General features: G+C 45.9%; 1 protein-coding gene across 2 annotated transcripts in view; it reads right to left on the bottom strand.

The window, feature by feature from the left end:
- The window catches only part of CCDC93 (CCC complex scaffolding subunit CCDC93), an 85462-nt gene extending 62286 nt beyond the window's left edge, over positions 1–23176 (bottom strand). Inside the window, exons 1-6 of one of the 2 annotated variants that reach the window (XM_082397890.1) lie at positions 22737–23176; positions 18445–18558; positions 16835–16929; positions 9651–9762; positions 5573–5671; positions 4741–4797 (exon numbers count right to left, since the gene is read on the bottom strand). In XM_082397890.1, coding sequence (XP_082254016.1) covers positions 4741–4797; positions 5573–5671; positions 9651–9762; positions 16835–16929; positions 18445–18558; positions 22737–23093 — 834 coding nt within the window. In that variant the 5' untranslated portion in view covers positions 23094–23176. The remainder of the gene's footprint in view (positions 1–4740; positions 4798–5572; positions 5672–9650; positions 9763–16834; positions 16930–18444; positions 18559–22736) is intronic. The other variant, XM_082397891.1, reaches the window with a different exon arrangement.
- Positions 23177–23183: the final 7 nt, after the last annotated feature.

Here is a 23183-nt window from a genome sequence, read left to right on the forward strand (position 1 = left end):
TATTGATATCCATAACTATATATTTCCTTTTTTTTTTTTTTTAGATTTTTAGAAATTTCATGTAATGTCTGAAACATTTATATTAACATATTTCCATACATATTTCCATACAAATACAAATATAAGATTTTTAGAAATTTCATGTAATGTCTGAAACATTTATATTAACATATTTCCATACAAATAACCCAATGAAAGTTTAGTATTAGTTGTTTTGTTTTTTTATACTGCAGGTTCTTATTAGGCATCAATTTTATACACATCAGTGTATACATGTCAATCCCAATCGCCCAATTCAGCACACCACCATCCCCACCTCACCGCAGTTTTCCCCCCTTGGTGTCCATATGTCCATTCTCTACATCTGTGTCTCAACTTCTGCCCTGCAAACTGGCTCATCTGTACCATTTTTTTAGGTTCCACATACATGCATTAATATACGATATTTGTTTCTCTCTTTCTGACTTACTTCACTCTGTATGACAGTCTCTAGATCCATCCACGTCTCAACAAATGACTCAATTTCGTTCCTTTTTATGGCTGACTATATATTTCCTACTAGGAATAACAGTGGTTATCCCTGGCTGGTGGTATCATGGGTGATTTAGTCTTTGTACTTTTTCTCCATTTCCTAATTTTTCATTATTACCACAGTAGTAGTATGAAAGAAAAATAACCTTTTGTAAAACAAAAAAATCATGCATCAAAAAAATAGATGAGGGGCTTCCCTGGTGGCGCAGTGGTTGAGAGTCTGCCTGCCAATGCAGGGGACACGGGTTCGAGCCCTGGTCTGGGAAGATCCCACATGCCGCGGAGCATCTAGGCCCGTGAGCCACAATTACTGAGCCTGCGCGTCTGGAGCCTGTGCTCCACAACAAGAGAGGCCGCGATAGTGAGAGGCCCACACGCCGCGATGAAGAGTGGCCCCCACTTGCCGCAACTAGAGAAAGCCCTCGCACAGAAACGAAGACCCAACACAGACAAAAATAAATAAATAAATAAATAAATAAAATTAAAAAACAAAAAATAGATGAGCTACATAACCAAGGATGAATGCAAAAAATTGCAATAGTCCTACAAAGATGGCTAAAGACAAGACAAGCTTATATTCTTATACGTTAAAATTTTTTGAAAAATATTAAAATGTTTAATATTTATTTTTAAAAAGACATGTAAGCAAGAGTAAGTAAAGTCTGCTTGTTGAGGCACAATGATAACTTGTTAATAGATGGAAAAAAAGACAACAGGACAATCTCCACTTGGCACCCATTCTCCAGCTGGACAAATGGTCTTCAAACAGGCAAAGGCAGAGTAGATGCCCTCACAAGGGCAGAGCACCCAACCACTCTGCATGCATTTGAGTCTCTGGGACCCTGATAAATAATACCCCAGGGTCCTGAAATCAGTCAGAAACATTATGGCCAAATCAGTGTCAGGGATGTGTAGGAAATCAGAGACCAGGTGAAGAGTGAGAAAACTAGAGAAGCACCAACACCTGCTGTGTTTGAGGAGCCAGATGTAAAATGAAAACCTGGCTGCCTCTTCTCAGCTCTGCAACTGTGTAGGGAATTTATTAACCTTTCTGAGTTTCAACTTCCTGATTTATAAAACGGAAATATAACACATAAGTCCTTGAGTGTTGATGAGGAGTACATGAGATAATGCTTGTAAAATGCCTCATTAGATGTCAAGCACATAGAAGGCACTCAGTCAGTACGCGGCAGCTACATGCATATTTTATAAAAGGCTGGCTCTAGAAACCTGGCGCTGTATGTAAGACCAAATTTTAATCCTTAATTTACCATTCAGAGTTTAAATTTGGGATTCTACGTTTGTCAGCAAGGGGCAGGTAAGAAACAGTGATGAGACATCTGAAGGGCAGAACTGGGGAGAGGCTGGAAGGAGAAGAAAACATTCTTGAGAAACTAAGACTTGCAAAGAGCTACACCCTGGTCACCTAGGAAAGACTTTATTCCCTTTACGAGGGGAGGGGCTCTCCTTGGAGAGAGTGACAGCAAACAAAACCCAGCAAGCTGTTCCATGTCTTGCACTGACTCACAAGAAGAAGACAGGGACATGGAGCCCGGAGTCTCTGACAAGCTCCTGGGACCCTCACTCCAAGGCCGCAAGCAAGCGTGTGCAGAAGTGGTGGGTGGGAAGGATGGAAGTTAATGGCAGCAGAGCTCAGCTCAGAAACCTAAGAAGACAGCATCTAGAAATGGGGGAGTATTTTCAGTAGATGGAGAAAGAAGAAAACAAACAAACAAAACCCAAAGGCCAGCTCTGGCTATCCATAAAAATTTTTTTATCATTCCTGTTGCAAATGTATTGACAGTCAACCAAGGAGTAAGTTCACACGTAAGAAAAGGAAATAAACTAAGCAATTTGAACTATTATCAGAGACCTACAATTTTTTTTTCCATTTTCCTTTATCTTGATATTATTTTCTAATGAGCTGCAAATGGCATTTTATCTAGCATTTTATCGCATCCTGGCTCCATCATCACCAATGTGACCTAGGGCAACCTACATAACTGATCTGTGCCTTAGTTTCCTCACCTGTCAAAAAAAAAAATACTATTACTTCATAGGATTGTGGTGAGCACTAGATAAGTTATATATAAATGCTTAGAACAATGTTTGGGCACTATATATTTGTCACTGTCATTATCTCCTTAAATTCCATTAAGAATTTAAGTCATGTTGCCAAGCAGAAGACGATTATCTTTAAAAACTCCATTACAAACGAGAAGAAGAAATAATGTGTCTCTAGAGGCCTGAAATGTTTAATAGGTAAAGAGACATCAGGCCCAGTTTGATCAACAGCTACACTGGCCTTTTATTCTTGGTGATACAGCCAAAAAATGTAATGTTTCTCACTCTCTACCCAGGGCTCCAAGTGAGATTTGCACATGAAGATATTCAATTAAACATTAAATATTTTTTACACTATCGATTCTATGTATAAAATAGATAACTAATGAGAACCTATTGTATAGCACAGGGAACTCTACTCAGTGCTCTGCAGTGACCTAAATGGGAAGGAAATCCAAAAAAGAGGGGATATATGTATACGTATAGCTGATTCACTCTGCTGTACAGCAGAAACTAACACAACGTTGTAAAGCAACTATACTCCAATAAAATAAAATTAAATAAAACAACATGCTGAAAATATAAAAAAAAAAGAATTGGATTTTATAAGATTTGATATAGTAATATATGCCTGTAGTTGTAATTTCGGAAAAATAAACTTCCTACAGCTTCTTAATTAGAAAAAATTAAATAGTTTTTACGTTATTGTCTTTGAATAGGTAATACACAGACTTAGTATAAAATCCAAATAGTACAGAGTTTATAGGGAAAAGAGAATTTCCCTTCCTCTCCTGCCACTGGCTCCCCAGCTCCCTGTATCAGAGGTAATGCTGTCACCTAATTCTCAGATCTTTCCAGAAATGAAGCATCATTTAAAACAAGGGAAAGCAACAGCACATCCAACCAATTGGTTATTATTTGCCATGAAAATGCGATTAGGAGGAACCTTTAACAGCATACAAGACTCTATATTGGTAAGTGGAAAAAAAACTACAAAATTACCTTCAAAGTATAATTCTAATTTACTATAAAAATACACATTAAAAACACAGAAGAAATATGTCCAAGCATCAAAAGTGGCTGCTTCTGTATTGTTAGATTAAGGTTGATTTTCTTCCTCTCATCTATCAATCTTTTTAAAGAAAACTTTAAAGATGTTCTAAACTGAACATCTACCTCACAGCCAGGAAAAAAATTACTTGCTGTTCTGTCATGTCCTCTTAGTGTTATTATTTAATACTGCCACCAAATCTGAAAACAGCATCTGGCTTCAGAGTGTAACTATGTTAAAGGTTTTCCATTTCTCCCATTTCCAAAATGGAACTGTGGAAAAGATACAAATTACAACCATAAACTGACAAAGGCTTTTTTGTTTTAAATGAGCATTTCATGTCTTTCATCATCAAAGTAGTGTTATTCTTTTCACAGTCATCACCTGGGGAGACCATACATTTATTCTTAAAAGTAAAAAAAAAAAAAAAAAATGCAGAATAACTCTAGACATTATTTTCTAAAGAAAGTGAATTTACACCCAGGCATTGAGACTCCATTCCCATCAGCTCAAGTAGGAAGGCTGGGGGGTGAGGAGAGGGTAGCACTGACAAGGTTCTGCTGGGCTCTGGCCCAGAGTGTTTTGAAAAGGCCCAAAGCTCTCCTCTGGCCCTTGCACTGGGGAAGTGGGCACATGAGTGCAGACCCTGTGGTTAAGATACACTGTGCTTGGGGACAAAGGCCATCCCAGAGCTTCCCACACAAAGCTCAGAAGCTACTCTGCCTCTCCGAAGCCGTCAGGGCGGGGGTCACCTCAATGCATCGGCTCTAGTTCGTCGTCTGCTCTTTGGAGCTATGTGAAGTTTACAGCTGCCACTGGCACAAATGAGGAAGGGCTTCGGGTCTGGAAAACTGGAACTAAGGGGAACACAGGGCAGTGGTTGTGGCACGTGCTACCCTGAAGGCTGGCTTCGGATACCGGGCACGTATGGCAGGCAGGGCCTTCCTCCTGTGTGCACCTGAGGTCAGCTCCTGGGCAACTCGGCAGATAGAAACCTCGGGGGGTACGGGCTTCTGTGATTTAACTCAAAGGGCTACTTGGAGGCTATGACCCTATGTTCTTCCCTTACAGAAGAACTCGGGCAGGGAACTCACCGAGAGGTCAACAACTGTCTTGATGGCCTTTTCTTTTCTCTTGATGAAGTCATCATCCTGCAAGACAAGAAGACACAGGGATGAAACAAATCTTCCTGCGTAAAGACTGAAACTCAACTGGACTGCTCAGCAGTCCGTCTTATAAACTGACTTCTCATCACAACTTTGCCTGAAGAAGTCTCAGTTTTCTAACAAATTGGAATATATCCTGCATGGGAAAAAGCTAGGGCCTCTGCCGATGGCTGCAAAAGAGATCCCTATAACCGGTGAGAAAAAGGGGGACCACAGAGTGCAGTGGTGAGGACAAGCGTTCTCACTTCAGATCCTTATGAGCTCTGAAACCTCAGCAAGTTACCGAACCTCTAAGCCTTAGCTTTTCCACCTGCAAAACGGGGATGACACAGCCTGTCTCAGGGAGCAGTCATAAGGATCAAAAAGTAGAAGGCATGAGATGTGCCGGGACTGGAATGTAGCATCCGACAGTGATCAGCCAGTATTGCTGTTGTGACTATTCAACTGTGACTACAGGTGCGTCCCAAGCAGGGGGTCTCTCGAAAACCTTCATATGACTCTACAAAAATACACTCACGCTCTTGTAATTTAACAAAAGGTCCAGATCAAGTACCACAATTGAGAGACAAGGACAAGACTGTAGGGCTTGACACTCAGTGCCCATCTAAACAGGCACTTCTAATGAGGCAGGAGGCCCAGTCTCAGGGCTGATCCGGAGGGGGCGGGCGGGAGTGCAGGGGCGCCTGAGGGCGCTCTGCGCCGTCCCGGGGTCCCTCACGGTGCACTCAGCTTCTCAGCTGGACGAGGAAAGAGCACGGACCTCAGGGAGGCTGTAGGTTCTCTGGAACTGGGACACGGAGTAGCAGCGGATGTAGTCACCCATCTCTTCTTTTGTTTCTATGGCTCGTTTCACCAGCCACTGGGGAAGAAAGTGAGGAAACGTTGAGCTGATAGGGATGAGACACACCGCGGTAAAGGCCGACGCAGAGACGGCACCGGTCCTGCATCGGAATCACGGGATGTGAACTGCCCAGGCGACGAATAACCATCAACACACACTGCCCTGCAGGAAAAGCAGCCGCTGGGTGTCTGGAGGCTGAGATCCGGGGGCACCTGAGCGGACAGCCGCGCAGGAGCCTTCGAGCCTCGCTTCAGGTGCCCGGGCCTCAGTTTCCCTCTCTGCTAAAGAGGAGGTGAGAGTGTCAGTTCCCTTCACGTCACAGGGCAACTGTGGGAGCAAATGAAACACAAGTGCTAGACAGCTCTGTGAACACCTGGAGCCCGACACAGACAGAGCTGCCCCCGAACCTCCCTGCGCCCGGTGGCGGATCTCACTGGAGCTCTGTCCTTCCCGTGCTGCTCGCACCACAGACCAGAGGAAGGGAAGGGAACCAGTGAGAATGCCTAGTGTAACCCTTGTCTGACAGGTGGAGAAAAATCCCCCCAACATTCAGACTTGAGACCAGCTGTGCTGAGTACAAGCCCTAGGCTTCAGGGTAGCTCGGCACTCAAAGCATAGCTCTCGAATCCACCCAACACTATAAGGTAACTGGCACTGGCCGCGTTTTACAGAATCGGAGGCTCGGAGAGACTACGTGATCCGCCCACCGATCCACAGCCAGCAAGCCACACAGCTGCCGGCCACATCAGGACACCGCACGTCTGGGCTTCACGCCATGTTTCCTAGGTCTACGGGGTTCATACGCACAAGGAGCCGCTCCTCGTGTCCGCTGACTTACAACTCCAGGGAACTGAAACACACACGTGCACACACCCACGCCCCACAACCTGCGGAAGGCCCAGGCGCTCTGAGGGTGAGAATGCAAAGTACAAAAAGAGCCTTTGCTTCTCCTCCTGACTCTTCATTCATTCCCGTTATTACTAAAGAACTTTATGGAGGGATGCCATCCTCTCTCCAGAGAGAGCTACTACATCTCAGGAGCAGTTTCTGGACGGTCGCTGTGCTTCCCCAGGGCATGGCCACACGTGGCAAGGTTCAGACACATGCACATGGCGCAGGGCTCCTGCGGGGACGGCAGGAATGCGCGCTCAGGGAGGGCGGCCAGCTCAAGTAAAGGACACACTTAGGAAGCAGCTGCCCAGGAGAGCAGTGGCTGCAAATAATTCTATGAGGAGTATTCCTTTGTTGCTAGTATCTTCCATTTGTTTCCATCACTCCACTCCACCCCACCTCCAAACAGTGACCTCAGGCACTGACTAAAATCCAGAAGGGCAGGGGCAGAAAATCGGACGGCATTTGGGGCTACTCCAGCCCCTCACCTGTACCCCAGCACCGGCCCCGGACATCTAAGGAGGCTGAGTCACTGTTCAACTCAATTTCTCTCTGCTTTGCTTTGCATCGGGAGATCCAGGTTCTGGCCTTTCACTGCTGTTGCCTTTTCAGATCTGCCTCTGTTAATTAGATCGACACTGAGTAGTAACTTGGCTGGATCCTGGAGAACATGTTCAGATGAGGAAGGCAAAGCCCGTTGATTCACAGGATTCCTTAGACTCGACTGCTGTGTTTTGGAGTTCCCAGCATGAAGGGCTGCGGAGGGAACCTCTAGGACAGCTGAGCTCTCCCACAAGCCCCTAGCATTTGAGAAAAATACCTACCCTCACAGGATTCACGGGCCCCACATGGGAGAAAAAGATGTGACCTGGAACTACCAGTAGCCGGAAGTTAGCTCTTCTTTCCTCCTGGTTGCATTCAGAGAGTGTCACCACAGCTGTGCTGAACAGCGTGAACAAGGGTGGTGGACTGCTAGTCCCACACAAGACAACCAGTTCAGTGGTTCCCAGTGGCTGGTCCACGATTGCTCTTTCACTGGTGTCTGGCAAAACAGAAAACTACAGGCATGTGGCGAGTTTTTCATAAGGCTACATGTATTCCATTTGAAGGACTGTCCTTTATTCTGAGAGTGAGAGTTAAATGGCCTTTCTTTTAGGAAATGGTAAAGAAAGCAAAATAATTGTTGCCTTTAAAAACGTCCCTTCCTGCCAAAATACAGCTTGCAACCACAGGTCAACCTCTATTTGCGCTTTAAAATTTTACAGATCCACGAAATTAAGATATGGGGTAACCATTAGCGAGGCTCTCACATCCAGACGGGGAGTCCTCCGACATTCTGCTCACAACACAACCATTAGATACTCAAAATGCCCAAACCAACTGCAGACAATCACTTCCCTTTCATCCCCTTCTCATATATGGACTAGGGTTTTGGTCCTCAAAGTTCTAGCATAGTTTTGAGTAAGGTCTAGTCACTAGAGATCCAGGTTTCAGGGGAAAGGGCAACAACTTCACAGTATGATGGGATTGGAGGTTTCTGTAAGAATCTACACAGACTCCCTACTACTTACTTTCACAAAACGATTGGGTACCATCCCCTAACAAACAAACAAGTCAAATCCTGAGTTAAAGTCCTGGCCTCAAATTTACAAATTTCAGTTATAAATTTCAACATATTTGATTTGAAGTCTAGTGCAGGGAAAGATTCCCAATAGCAGTTAACAACAACAGAAACAACTATATAACACTTACAAAGCACTTACTGAAAGGTCCCAGCCCTTCAATCAAGTGCTTTACACATACTAACTTACTCAGCTTTCATCCCATCAGGTAGGTACTATTATTATTTCTACTTATCAGGTAAGAAGTTAAGTCATTTGCCCAAGATCACACAGCTAGAAAGTGGCAGAGCCAAGATGTGAACCCAGGAAGTCTCCAGAGTCCAGGCTCTTAACTGCTACACTACCTAATCTTAACAGAATCACAAAACCTCTCTAGCAGGGGCTGCGCGGCTTTCCTCTGGGTGGCTGCGTGGTGGTGGAGGGGAAAGTACAGGCTTAAAGACAAGGAGTTTAGAGGAATCTGCCTCTCCACTCACTAGTTCTCTGCCCTTAAGCAAATGGATTATCCTCTCCGAGTCTCACTTTCCTCAGATGTAAGACTGGGATTACAATAGATGCTTCAAAGAACTCTATTAGGATCCGAGGCAAAGTACTGTCCACAGAGCAGGCAACAAAGGTAAGTCCCTTTGCTCCTCCTCTTTCTGTGGTGCCTGGAGGAGGGACTGAGACACAAGAACCGCACAGAATACAGGGACTTGTACAGCACGGCCACTTAATCACAGGGCCTTGGGGAAAAGCCGGCGTGGAGATAAGTCTCCTGTTAGAAATTTAGTCCTCTGTAGGACTGAATGCCTACAAAGTGCCAGACATTCCAAGAGGTGCCGGAGACACAAGAGCAAGCAGGACAGCCATGGTACCTGCCCTCAGGAAGCTTACAGTCTGATGGGAGAGACGTACAAATAACCAAACACTGAATGGACACAGTCACAAACTGCAGTGAGGAAGATTCCTGTGAGGGTAGGGAATATGCCGTATAAGAGGATATAGCAAAGGAACCTGCTCTAGATCTGGCAGTCAGGGGAAGCTTTCTTGAGAAGGCTTGGTGGAACTGAGATCTGGAAGATAAAGGTAAGGAGAGAAGGGAAGACCTTCCCACCCTGAAAGGCCCCATGACAGGAGGAAGCACAGTGTGTATGAGGAAATTTGAAAGAAAGTCAGAGGGGCTAAAATAGAAAGAACAAAGAAAAGCAAAGAATAAATTGAGGCTGGAGAGGTCAAAGGGGACCAGCGCATGGGCTTCCATCTTAACCAGAAGGGCAATGAAAAGCTACTAATGGAAACATTCAAAGATCAGAACAGGTGATGGTGGGAAACTAGGGTAGACTGAGTACTGGCAACGTTTTGAGGAGTGTCCTCATGTTCTGCTGCCACCAAATCCACGCCACACCCATCAGATCCAGGATCTAGGCCAGACGGCCCAAGAGCCAGACCCGTTACAGGAATTCCAGTGTTCAGAGGACAAGAAACCCCACAGATGCTCTTACCTGGACAACGGGAAATATGTGAATAAAATCCATCCCCTGAATCTGGTGGGGCTCCAGCTGGTGTGGACACTTCATTCTTGGCAGGACGGAGACAATTTTTTCTGATAGAGCTCTGCTCAGAGAAAAACAACAAGCCAAGAGTGAGAACACACCAAGTGGCTCTTAAGACATCTCTCAAGTCTGGCTGCAACCCAGAGGGATCTGAGGTTTCTCAATACCAGACCATGACCACATTTCTCCTGGCTGATGGCAAATTGAGAAAAATAAGCACAACTTAGGCGTGTGTGTGTGTGTAAGGAAACAAAACGACCTTCATCCTTAATTCTAAGATCGTGTTCGTCCTACTTTTTATATTAAAATATTTTGTTTCTTGAAGTTATGGTGATGTTTGAGGTAGTAGCTATTTTTTTTAACATCCTTACATGGTAAAATAAAAAGTTATTAGTGCTGCATATTCTTTTACATGTCACTTTACTGCCCTACTTTTTCCAAGTCTGGAAACCATTAGGTTAAACATTAAAAAAATTGTTCTAAGTATCATTCAAGCAACAAATAATTACCAGACTCTGTGCCAGGTGCCAAGAATATTAAGACAAAACATGAGGCCTCATGCTCAAAAAAAAAATAAAATGAAGTTCTCTACTCCAATACAAAATATTTTTGAAATAAAAAATAGCCTTGGGCTTCCCTGGTGGCGCAGTGGTTGAGAGTCTGCCTGCCAATGTAGGGGACACGGGTTCGAGCCCTGGTCTGGGAAGATCCCACACGCCGCGGAGCAACTAGGCCCGAGAGCCACAACGACTGAGCCTGCGCGTCTGGAGCCTGTGCTCCGCAACAAGAGAGGCTGCGACAGTGAGAGGCCCGCGCACCGCGATGAAGAGTGGCCCCCGCTTGCCGCAACTAGAGAAAGCCCTCGCACAGAAACGAAGACCCAACACAGCCAAATAAATAAATAAATAATAATTAAAGGTGCTAATAATTAAAAAAAAAATAGCCTTTAATTTTTTTGATACTCTAAAATTAATCCTAGGTTTGGAGGAACCATACGCCCTCACTCTTCCTCCCAGAGAGAAGGTGCTTTCCACCTCTCACAAGGGACACTTGATCTCTCTCCTACACCTTGCTCAGCCTTCTCTTGAAGTGGCTGGAGGAAGAGAGCAGGAGTCAGGCTCCTTGAGGCCCAGAGCATCGCCTGCCTCCGTCAGGAGCTGAGCACCCACCCCGCTGGACGCACAGCTGAGCCCTGGCCTGGGAGGGGCCGTTTTATGGCAGGAGTGATAGAGGGACTTGTGTGCAAGTCCACTTCACCACAGATTTAAATCTTCTCTAACCAGCTGCTATTTGATCTCCAACCGTCTGGTTCCTATTTCTTATACCTTAATCGGATCACATTCAAAAGGAGAAAACAGAGGTTATTTAATGGGTCCGCTAACCCCCAAAGCCATGGTACATAGCCTAGGAAGCCTGAGAAACAAGTCACAAGCTGTGGCCTTGTGAGGCCATGTGGAGAAACGGGAGCTCTGGCTCAGCCTACATGGATAGTTTAGGTTATACCCCATCTAAGGCACTAAAAAAAAAAAAAAAAAAAAAAATCGTAGCTAGTTACAGCAGCTACTGTGGCCTCATCTACAAGTGTCAGACTTTTTTCTAATAGATGAAGGCCCTGCTGAACAAGGTCACCAGGTTCTTATTAGATGCTTCAAATGCAGTAAGTTTTGGGTCTATCTACCAAAAGTATTTCTTGTTCAAAGAAATCTTGTATACTTTTGTCTTTCTGCAGTTCCATAATCCTTCTCAGGGGACAGACACCCTTAAGACCGACATCTAACTCAGGCCTGGATGAGAGTACTTCCTTACCTATGTTCCCTTCAGTATGTTTCATGCCCTCACTCTTGGTAGGAACCAAGGTAGCAATCTAGGGACAGAAGCCAAACAGCTCCCAGAGAATGATCCCTGGAGAATATGCTACAAAACCATGTTTATACCTACAGTAGCTTTACCAGGTGGGACCAAGGTTAACACTGCTGAGTGGAAACAGTCACAGCCCCAGCTCCACTGATCACAATATCAAGTCCAATAGGTTAACAGAAAAAATTTGGAGAGGGAAGACTGATCCCTGCTGCACACATTCACACAAGGAAGGACTACCCACCTCCCAGGAGAGAAGTACACGGGAGGACATTCTCACTGCAAACAGAAGGGGTGTGTGTGTAATTTATCCAAAAGGTCCGAGACGGGGAAGGAAAGTGTCATCTGACTCCCAGCGGCCCCTGCAGGCCCTCCTCTCTGAGCAGCCCGTCCTTAGGACACATGCATCTCCTCTGCCACGAGGTACATGTCCTGCCCCAGTGGGGAAGCCTCTGGTCGTCCAACTCTTCCTGGGGCCCGAATGGGACAGTTTAGTAGGAAGGATTGGCAAACCCATTTGGCAACATAGCTAAGGCTCTCTCTCTGATAAGCTTTACTTTTTTAATGTGATTTCCGTAAGACTCCCATTCCTTGTTGCTTAATTTCTTTGAAACCTGTGAGGGGAAGAGATGGATGCTTAATTGGCCCTGCTCCCCAGACTCCAAGCTTAGCAAATGAAGATGGTCCCCAGCTCCGGCTTTGCGTCCTTGCTCGGGGAAGGTCTTCACTAGTCATTCACATCTTGGTTCGGCAGGAGGAGAGCGCCCTCTAGTGGCTACAGATCTGTGGGTCTGTGCAGGGTCACTGATTGCCTGCAACCGTTCAGCAGCTTACAAATCACCATCCAGCCAACCCTCTACCTTCAGACAAGGTTCTCCCTGGCCACTCCTCAGAGACGGCCCACTCTCCCAGTTCATAAGGGCCCTGAGGGAAGGACGCCCAGGGTCATCTCAGGGTTTACAACCCTCTTAAACCCGCTTCCCAGAAATGACTGCCAAGTCCGCAGCGTCAGCGACATGTGGAAGGGGCTGAAGGCACTAACACTGCTGGTGGGGGTGGGGGCCGGAGGGAACACAGGCCGGCTGAGGGGGCAGAAGTCAGGAACGCTTCTTGCGGAAACCTACCAGCCCCCATTCGGCTTCTCCCTGGAGCTCAGAGGAGATCCTCTGACTTTCCGAAAATCAGGGAACATGACAGTCTCAGAGGTCACCAGATGGGCTTCCTAATCTAAGATTCCTCATCTAACAAGCCCACGTTTCATTACAGGTGACTGGTTTGATTCCTTTAGTTTTCTAAGTGTTCAGTGCACTGTTTCCTCCTCCGCTGCAAACAGTGTGAAAGAGAGTGAATTAAACCAGGGTCTAAATTCCAAGTTGCATCACCTACCACGGAACTTCTGGCAAGCCACCCGGTCCCACTGGTCCAATAATCCCATCATAAAACAAGGGGTAATCCCTGTCCTGCCTGTTCAAGGGTTGCTGTGAAGGTAAAATAATAAAATGCATGTGTAAGTGCTCTGCACACAGGTCGCCAGTAAACATGTGCTGTAGAAACGAACCCAGTTGTAAGCCTAAAATCTCATTTATGGACCTCAGAACATAGCACTCTGTGGTAATGGGGTTTTAGGACAGGCTGGGGATAGAGGGTCGAAGCTCACGGAACCCACACGAAAGAAGGATCAAGAAGGAGGACAAGGTCCCGGCGGAGCCTGGAAGAAAACCGTGCCCTGTACAGGCAAGTGTGCCCCTCAGAGGTGCTGCCGGCCCCCCTCCCAGCAGCCGGGGTGTGCGGAGGCACTGCAAACACACGGCACTATTAGTCTGATCTGCAAGTAACCAGAAACTTTGTGGGGAGGCCCCCAGACACAGAACGTATTCCAAAACCAAACAGAAAAGATTCTTGGATAATTCAGTGCCCTACGGCTATGCTATTTCTCCTGCAGATAATAAAAGACCCAACTGTCTGAGGCACTGCTAGGAGTCTGCTGGGTCTTTACAAGTTAACCCTTGTCAACAGCTTTGCCTTCAATTTTAGTTCATGGCTCTGCACTTAAAAGCTACACATCAAATACTTACCAGTGAACGTAATACGCCCTCAACCACTTATCCAAACCCTTTAGGAGCAGATGTGTTTCAGAAGTCAGAATTCTTTAGATGTTTGTACCTTAGTATACCTGAGGGGCACATACTGTGTATTAGGTAACACCCAGTGAAATCCAGAGCAGCACCCTATAATCAAAGAAATGAATATTTCTGCAGTAAAACATATGAATATTCATATAAATGGGATCAATAAAGACTATAAATAACCTTAAGTCAGTTCAGGTCATGTTATGCTTCCAAATAAGTTTTGTATCGGCACTTGAAAGAAAAAAAAACCCATTTTCAGTGTTTTTTAGATATCAGAAACACAGATAAGGGATTGAGAATCATAGCCCAGATGGAATGCACTGGAAAGAAATCCCAGAACATTAGGGGTGCCACAGGTGTAAGAAGCAATGAGCTCAAACTGGAACAGAAAGAGGCTTCAACCAAGAGTGTACTCAAGAAGACAGTGAATTCATGTTAGTCGATGGACTGATTAAGAAGCTGGCTGATCTTCATTACAGGTGAAACTACGTGCTTCTTCGTCATCAAGAAAAAAAAAAGGCAACCAGACATGCAAGGGAAAAAAGCCGTATAAACATGAAGCAAATTGCAGTGTGCTTGATTCCCAATGACTTGCACAGACCATCTCCACTCGCTCAGGCCAAATACTTCAGAATCACCCTCAGCTCCTCTCTTACGCTCCAAATCCAATGTCTTGAAATCCTGTTGGTTCTACCTTCAGAATAGATCCAGAATGCCACCACTGCCAGCCCACCGTTCAGGGCACCATCATCTCCTGGGAGGATTACTATAATACGCTAAAGAATCTCCCTGATTCCCCTTAATTCGGTAATCAGACCAGGGTTCCTTCTTAAACACAGAACAGATTATGTTCCTCCTCTGCTCAAAACCCTCCAAGGATTTCCCATCTCACACAGAGTAAGCCCCAAGTCCCTACTCTGACCTACAAGGCACTGCACCTGATCTGCCCCCATGACCTCTCTGCACTGACGTCCTCTGCTCCCCACTCTGCACTCCACTGCAGGCAAGCTTCTGCTTGGGGCCTTCACGGTGGCAGTTCCCTTCGCCTGGAACCCTCGTCCCTCAAGTCTTAGCTCTGATATCACCCTCTCAGTGAGGCCTACACTAACTTAAAACAACTGCCTCCTGCCCTACGTCCCTCCTCGTACCCCCTCCCAGCTTTAATTTTTTTCATAGCACATATTATTTCTATATATAATTTAGTTATTTATTAAATTAGTTTTTGGTCTGTCTCCCCCAACAGACCATAAGCTCCATGAGGGCAGGACATTTTTCATTAACGTATCCAGAACAATGCCTGATTGTTCAGTAAATGTAGGAGTTTGATATTTACTGAGTCTATGAATAAATGAAAACAGATTGCTTTTGACTATGATACACTGAATATTTTCCTTTAAATAGCACCATTATGGTCCAGAAGATTACAGTTCCTTCTTTCTGACCCCATCACAATTCTCAGTTCTTATTGTAAATACTGTTTATAGATTTGTTTTTAGAATTTACCTGTAGATAAAGCACGGACAATTTAACTGCTACTACAGAAGAGACTATAAATATTATACGCTAAACATTATAAAAGTGATGTCATGATGGTACATGGAGGCTGAAGGATAGAAGGAAAGATAGAGATACTAAAATGTTTACTCAGTTAGGACCTAGGAGAAACCACCTTATGTTAATGGGTCAAGAAACAGAAGCTTAAGTAGATTCAAATTATGCAAGTGATCATAGAAAAACCAGAAAACAATTAAAAGAGTGGAAGATGGGAGACAAAGGGGATGTAGTGAGTGGTACAGGTGAGCCAATTTCCTCCTCTCATTAGACTTGAATGAAACAGACTGTATACATAGTTGGAGATGTATTAGTGACCACTCCGAAGAATCTAAAACCTGGACAGCCAAAGATGACTGTTTCCAGGGAATAAAACTGGGGTGTAAAATGGGAAGGAGGAGAGACATCAGCTGTATGTTTTGCTCCCTTTGGTAGTATCTGAATTTTTTTTTTAACCTTCAAGTATGTAACACCTAAATAAAAACAAACAAAAGAACAAGAATACCATCTACCTCTGGATTGAGCTGGACCGGCAGGGAGCAGGCCACACGCCTGGACTCCATCGTACCCTCCCAGTGGAGGGCTTTTCACTGCGGGTCGCTGGACATGATGCCACAGCCCCACACAGGTGTCAGGACACAGAGCCCACTACTCATGGCCGGGCACTGATGACAGTATCTCTGTGTCAAACAGCATGTCCTCCTTAACAAGGAGCCAAGAGATGCCTTTTGGTCTTTGTGTTAAGAATTTTGGTGATTCACAGGGACCTATTTTTCTTCTACTGTATGGAAACTGTAAATTGGGTAATTTAGCATGTTTTTTTCTTCTTTTCACAGTCAAATCTGTGTCCCACCCTTGGAAAAACAGGGCCTTTATGGCCCCTCACAGGTGTGTCCCTTATCCCCAACTCTGCCCTTTGTTTCCTTTTTTTTTTCCTTTTGCTTTGCTTCACTTTTCCAGTATTACTGCTCCCCATGCGTGTTTGTAAACTATCTTTAATCCATTTAGGGGAGGATAAGGCTTCAGAAAAATGAGTAAGTCAGTCACAGAATCACACAGATCTGAGATCACAAACCCTCCTTCTTACAGAAAAGGGAACTAAGGTTTGCCCAAGGTCACACGGCTGCCCAGGGAGGGCTGAGCAGAACTGGGGATCCCAATGGTCTCATGAAATCACCAAGCCCCTGTTGAGCTACGGATGACCAGCCAGGGCACCCTCCCGTGACATCTCTAGCGAGGAGCCCAGGCTGCCTTCTCTCGATGGCAGGCAAAGTGGGGCTCTGCCTTACCCAGAGGCAACGGGGAGGGAAAGATTCCCCTTCTCTCACCTATTCAACTTCCATGCAAATTCACTGCCTTTGGAAAGAGATACATGAGCAGTCGACAGAAACTGTGATCAAGGAAAAGCACCAGAAATAGCCTATATAACATTAGAATAACATTAGGCGACTCTCGTATGTTAGCTGTGTGACCTTGGCTTCTTTCAGCCTATAGGTAAACCAACCGTCTAACACAACTTCTGGCACACAGCACACGCTCAAGAGTTAGCTCTTTTCTCCCCCTTCAGTCTCTTCCGTGGAAAGCCGGATAACTTACATTTTCTGACCTATCGTAGAGTTCTCCTGAAAGAGCAAATCAACATCCACATCAAAGCTGCAAGTGGTGATGCACCAGGTCATTCCTCCTACCACCTGAAAGACACAAAAAAATACCTATTTTCTCTTCCTAGTTTGGGAAGAGGGGAAGAAGCGGAAGGTAGATAAAATATAAGTCGTTTTTATGTACAAAATTGGGTACCCTCAGAGAGAGAATACGTATCCTGACTCCATCCACTACAATTCACCTAAACAGCGCTGCTGAACACTGTAAAGCTTTCTGCAAAGACGGGAACAGTCTGTATCTGCACTGTTTAGTACAGCACTGTTAGCCACGTGCAGTTACTGAGCACTTGACTCACGGCCAGCGGACCGAGAAGCTGACTTCTATTACTAAATGGACCTGTGATGCATAGATCCTCTTTATACTGATGGGACAGACATTAACTCTCAGCTGGGTGAAGTCTTAATCCAATTACAGGCAAGTGCCAGACTGCAGAGAAATTACGTATTTTATGGACCAGATAGGTGGGTAACAAGGGTGACATTCTGTGACTCATTACTTAATTTCCATACATCTCATTTTTTTTCTACTACCTAAAGGAGATGAGAAACCTTGCTCTAGTTTTGTCATGGGATTTCTCCGAGATGCAAATGAGACTGAGGCTAAAAATCCATTCCGAAACAAAACATTTTTAGACACAGCTTGATGTTAGAAAAGCACAACAGTGAATCTTATCCCTGGCTATACTGTAGACTCATGTGAGATGCATAATAAAAATACAGATTCCAGTGCCCAGCCCAGACCTAACAAACCAGAATTTCAATGGCTGAGGCCTAGATATCTGTATTACAAAAGAATCTGTTACGTGCAGCCAGGGCCGTGGCCCACTGGAGGACTCAACGCTTTCTTCCACCAGGAAGCTTTCCCGGCCTGCCCCAACTGATCCGAATGCTTCATTTCTGTGCATAATTCACTGTGGCACTTACCGAATTGTGCCATTTAGTCTATGCACGATGTTTTACTTGCCTCTCTTCCCTACTCTTTAGAAGTCAGGCTCTTTGGGTATAAGGCCTTTGTTCTTATCCTTGTGCCCTCAACACCTACTGCTATGCCTTGTGCATAAGAACTGTTCAAGGTTTTGCTGAATTAAATGACTTCATCCCATAGTGACTTCTTCCTCCTCTAAATCCAGTGTTTACCACCCACAGAATACCTGGCAATTGTCTGTGAGTGCCCCGACTTGGGATAGCTCCCTATTACTTCAAATTATTTTATCTTACATAAACTTTATCTCCCCACCCAAGCTTTAAGTTCCTTGAAAGAAGGAACTATTTATTTTGCTTATTTGTATATCTCAAAGCTTCGTGCACAGAAAGGACGTATTTACTGATACATGATTATTTTCTTTTAATAGGAAATTTGAACACTTCCATAATGAATCTGAATCCAGGAGAAATGGCAACAAGGACGTAGAGAAAGTAAAAACGCAGTCTCTTCCTCCTTTCCACAGTAAACCATGCCATCCTAACCAAAAATACCCTAATGCCACAGTAAACCGTGCCGTCCTGACAAAAACTAGCCTAATGCTTAGAAAGACTTCGTCTTACCTTGTCAAAAGGTGACAAGCCTTTAATTCTTGCCCTGAAATATCCAGCTGCAACCAAGAGCTCCAGAATCTCAGTCAACTTGACATTTTGTTCTTCATCTTCTCTTGTTTCTACCTAAAACAAAAGCAAAAGGCTGGTAAAAGCTACCTTGAATAAAGGAACACCAGGTATATTTCCGATGCCACAATCTCACTGCCAAGGAGCAGATGACATTGGCTGTATCACTGCATTCATGCAGGAGTGTGGGGACACAGTGCTGCCAGAGTCGCACAGAACAGGGTCCCTGGTCCTCAACCAGCTGTTAATCGTCACAGGTGGGGCGAGAAGACGTGCACAGGTAGTATGGACTGTTCATCAGGTGCTGAAGGAATGCAGGGAAAGGAAGATTCCAGCACATTACCGCCCTGTTCTCTAACATGTGACTTGTATGGCAGGCTTCTCGACTGGATTATAAACTCCTTTCAAACGGAACAGGTAGTTTGGTTTGTTTAAGTTTATACTCATCTTGATCCTAGAAGTTACTGACAAGAGGGGCAAGAACAAAGAGTTCAAACATGTGTCTCCACCTGCACTTTGATCTCTACAGCAAATATAAGGAAGGCTTTCAACCCAGATATATTACAGGGAGATTACTACCACATAACAGGATTGCCTTAAAGATAAAATAATCACTTAATATATGTAAATAAGGATTTTATTTAAATGTTTTTAATTAATATCCTACCTTCGCTCTCAGGTTGTTTATCTACAAGTTCAATATACCTAAATATTCCAGTACTTTTGCCTCCATTTACTTTCCTGAACTGTGCCTTTCCTGGCTTCCATTATTGCAGGAAATAAAAAACTACCTCTCTACAGAAAACAACGCCAAGGTTCCCTGGTTTAAATCCTCACACCCACCTCTGACTACTCCCTTACCCAACGATGCCTGCTAAATCTTCCTTAACTACACAGCTCACGTTTATCCTCCCTTCCCTTTTCTTTGCACACCATGCCAGGACTATGGCAACTGCCTCTCAATCTTCCTTCCCTGTTAATTTCTCTTGCTCATTCCTTCCTAAATCACGGCTTTCTCATCATCCCTCTTCAGCTCAGCCCCCGGCCCTCATCATTAAGGCATCGTTCACTGTCTATCAGATAAATTCCAAACGTCTTGGTTTGGCATTCAGATCTTGGGCTGCAACCTATCTTTTCAGCTTCATCCTTTACCTCCCGCCAAAACAATACAGACATGGCTGTGGCCAACCTAAACAAGCCCTGCTCACTCTCATTCCTTCACTGCTCTCTTGATATTCTCTAACCACCCAGACACCATCTTCAAACTCTAGCTCCTATGCAACGTCAACCCTACGGCTTAAAGTGGTCACTCCTCTGCATTTCTATTTTATTTATAGTCTGTCATTCATACAATGATCAACCTCTTCTGAGTGAGATGTCTGGTGTTAATGTATATGCCGGTCTTTCCAAATAGACTATTAGCTGGTTCAGGGGAGGACCCATATATTCCATGTGTTATCCACCCATGTTTACTCCTCTGTTCTGAACAGCATTAGGGTCCAAGAACACACTTGTTAAATATGGAATGACATGCTCAAACATTACATAAAGTGCATGACCTAAGCCAGTCATGCATTAACAAAATGTTTTCATAGTCATGACACTGATAATGGAAATTCAAGTTTATTTCAAAGTACAAACTGCCAGGAGAAGGAGCACACATGTTAACACATAGCTGAACATGGAAGTATTAAAGTGACTGTTAATCTCTTGCAATGGGCGGTGATGGAAGAGACAGCCTTGCGACACTGCTCATCTTACTTCCTTCTCAAATGACCCTGGTCTGGCCTATCAAAGATTCTGAAGGTTAGCACTCACTAATTCCTAGGAGACATGCAAAAGTAAATATTAATTATTCACACATTCTCTTCCTTGGCAAAAGATCTGTGGCGGTTGAGAACCATCTACAAGCCAAGAGACACAAAGAGAAGAGAAAATAAAGAATAGTTATGGTTCATAAAAATAGAATTGAAAAGGAAGATGGGATGATATAAGTATTTGCTTAAAACTCCCGGGATTGGGCTTCCCTGGTGGCGCAGTGGTTGAGAATCTGCCTGCCAATGCAGGGGACACGGGTTCGAGCCCTGGTCTGGGAAGATCCCACATGCCGTGGAGCAACTGGGCCCGTGAGCCACAACTACTGAGCCTGCGCGTCTGGAGCCTGTGCTCCGCAACAAGAGAGGCCGCGATGGTGAGAGGCCCGCGCACCGCGATGAAGAGTGGCCCCCGCTTGCCGCAACTAGAGAGAAAGCCCTCGCACGGAAACGAAGACCCAACACAGTCATAAATAAATAAATAAAAGAACGTGAATTTCTAAAAAAAAAAAAAAAACTCCCGGGATGTAAAACAGGAACCCTTCATTCGTTCAATCATGTATCGTGAAAACACTTCCAAGAAGAGGACAAGACATCTGGGGAGCGGCATCCCTGCCTCAGCTTGCACCTAATGAGCTCCCGCTGCCCACACCATGGCAGGTGCCTGGCCCGTGCTTCCCATCCACTTATCCCACGAATGGAGAAGTGTACTTTTGCAATGCACCCCGCGAAGTAACTTTTTAGCACGAGACAATGAATGGAGAATGTTGATAGGACTCCAAATTCAATTCACAGATTAACACTAGAACTAAATGCAAAAGGGTCACTGGCTAACATGCAGGGAATGAAAGAATATCCTCTCTTTAAGCCATAAAAAGCCACCAGGCTGGGTAATACATCCCATTGTTAAAACTAAAATTCTGATAAAGATGAATGCTGTGAGCTCTTAAACCAGGCACACTAAATTATCAGTTGTCTGACACCGTAGTTCACGTAAGCTGGAAGGCAGAGCCACGTCTAACTATATCTCTATCCTTCACGTACATACAATAAAGGGCTTACAAAATTAAATTTAATGAATTAACCAGACTACTGACAGCTTAATGACGTATTCATATGTACTGGTCTTTGAACGAAGTGATAATAATTGGATTATTATGTTCACCCTGTTTGCCTCCTAATTGCCAGGAACGTGGAAAAGTGACAAATTAGACCCAGTCTCCTGACAGTGAAAGGTTAAGCAAAGGACCAACAGGAGCAAGTTGCTTTTTATTTTAGAAGGACCCTACTGGTAGTACAGTGGGACAATGAAAACGTCAGAAAACTTGCTAGGTTTTCTGGAGATAACAAAATGGATTTGCATTCTGGGAGCACACACTGACAGCTTAAGTCTGTCCTTCCATTACTACACCTCCAGCTTTTATGCACAGAACAGTGATCCCTCAATTAGTGGTACTAGTGGGATTTAACAACTCAGGATGCGGATGCGGGGAGAGGGGCAAAGAAGCAAGACTGACCATAGGAAGCTAAGTGTGAAGGGACCACGCACCATGTCAAGGAATCGGTCCCTCTGACAAATGCCTGTTTCAGAACCCTAGAAAGGGGACAGAGGTGCAGCGTGGATTCCATTTCTTTCAAGAACCTAGTAAACTAGACTAGCTTTTGAGTAAATCAACTGGAATAGAGGACAGATGCAAAGCACCTAGCTAAGTGATATTTGCAGCCAAAAGGAAATGCACTTTTCCTCTCCTCCCAGGTAATGTGTGTGTAAATCCAGAAACCGTTGATCATCCTGTTCCTCAGGACCAAGTGAGTACTTAATAACAAACACCTCCCTTCTGGAGATACAGCGACCGTTTCCGCCCGGCCACTCTGCACGGCTCCCAAACTTCCTCCCGCCGGCTCGGCGGGGCGTGGGGACAAACGCAGGGCGGCATTCCCTCCCGATACGAAGGCGGCGGGCGCCGGCCGCCAGGACCCCGTGGGCCCGGGGAGGCGGCGGCCGGAGCCACAAGGTCACCGCCCTTTGCACAACCCGAGCCCGGACCGTCCCAGCGCGCGTCTCGTGACTACTGGGCGCAGCACCCCCTGTCCTCGCGGCGAGCCGAGCGGCGCCGGGGATCGCGGGGGAATGCCAGGGGAAGCCGGAGACGTGGGACCCCGGGCCCCGCGGGGCCTGGGGCTGCGTCGGCGCAGGTATTGGGCTGGGAAGGCTCCCTCCGTCCCGGGAGACCCGGCACCGGCTGAAGTTCGTCCCCGCCCACGCCCACACTTGCTCGGCCCCCAGCGGACAGGGCCGGTGCTCCCGGCTGTGGACACACCTGAGAGAGGGGGCGGGGTGCCCTCACCGCAGCCGGCCCCGTGGGCTCGGCCCTCTTTCGGAAACCCGGACGTGTCAGGGAGGGAGGGGGGGTTCCTTACCTCCGGGAGACCCTGGCCTTCCGGCCCCTTGGGCAACCCCATGATCCCGTCGGACCGCCGTGCGGCGGTAGCGAAGCCAGCGGAGCGTCCGGAGGAAGCTGTCCCCGGCCCCGAAGCTGCTACCGGGGTGGAGTGCAAAGCGGTAACTTCCTCCCGCCGCCGCTGCTGCCGCCGCCGCCGCCGGCCGGGAGCGCCCCGGCCCGGCGGAGCATGCGCATTGGGAAGGGAGCGCTGCGCGACTACGCATGCGCGAAAGGAGCCCCGGGAGAGGTCCGGACCCGATCTGGCGCGCGAGCTGCAATCCAGGCCGCCTGCCGAGGTCCAGATTCTGCGGAGCTTCGCGCCGGGGCTCTGCATTTTCCTCGAGGTGCTTTATGAAAAGGATTATTCCTCTATCTTGGGGAAATTTAGCATCCAGGTTCCCGTCTCTGCTTCTCACGGGCATCA

The sequence above is a fragment of the Balaenoptera borealis genome (assembly GCF_965194805.1).
Source record: "Balaenoptera borealis genome assembly, chromosome: 6".
In the NCBI taxonomy this organism is placed as follows: domain Eukaryota; kingdom Metazoa; phylum Chordata; class Mammalia; order Artiodactyla; family Balaenopteridae; genus Balaenoptera; species Balaenoptera borealis.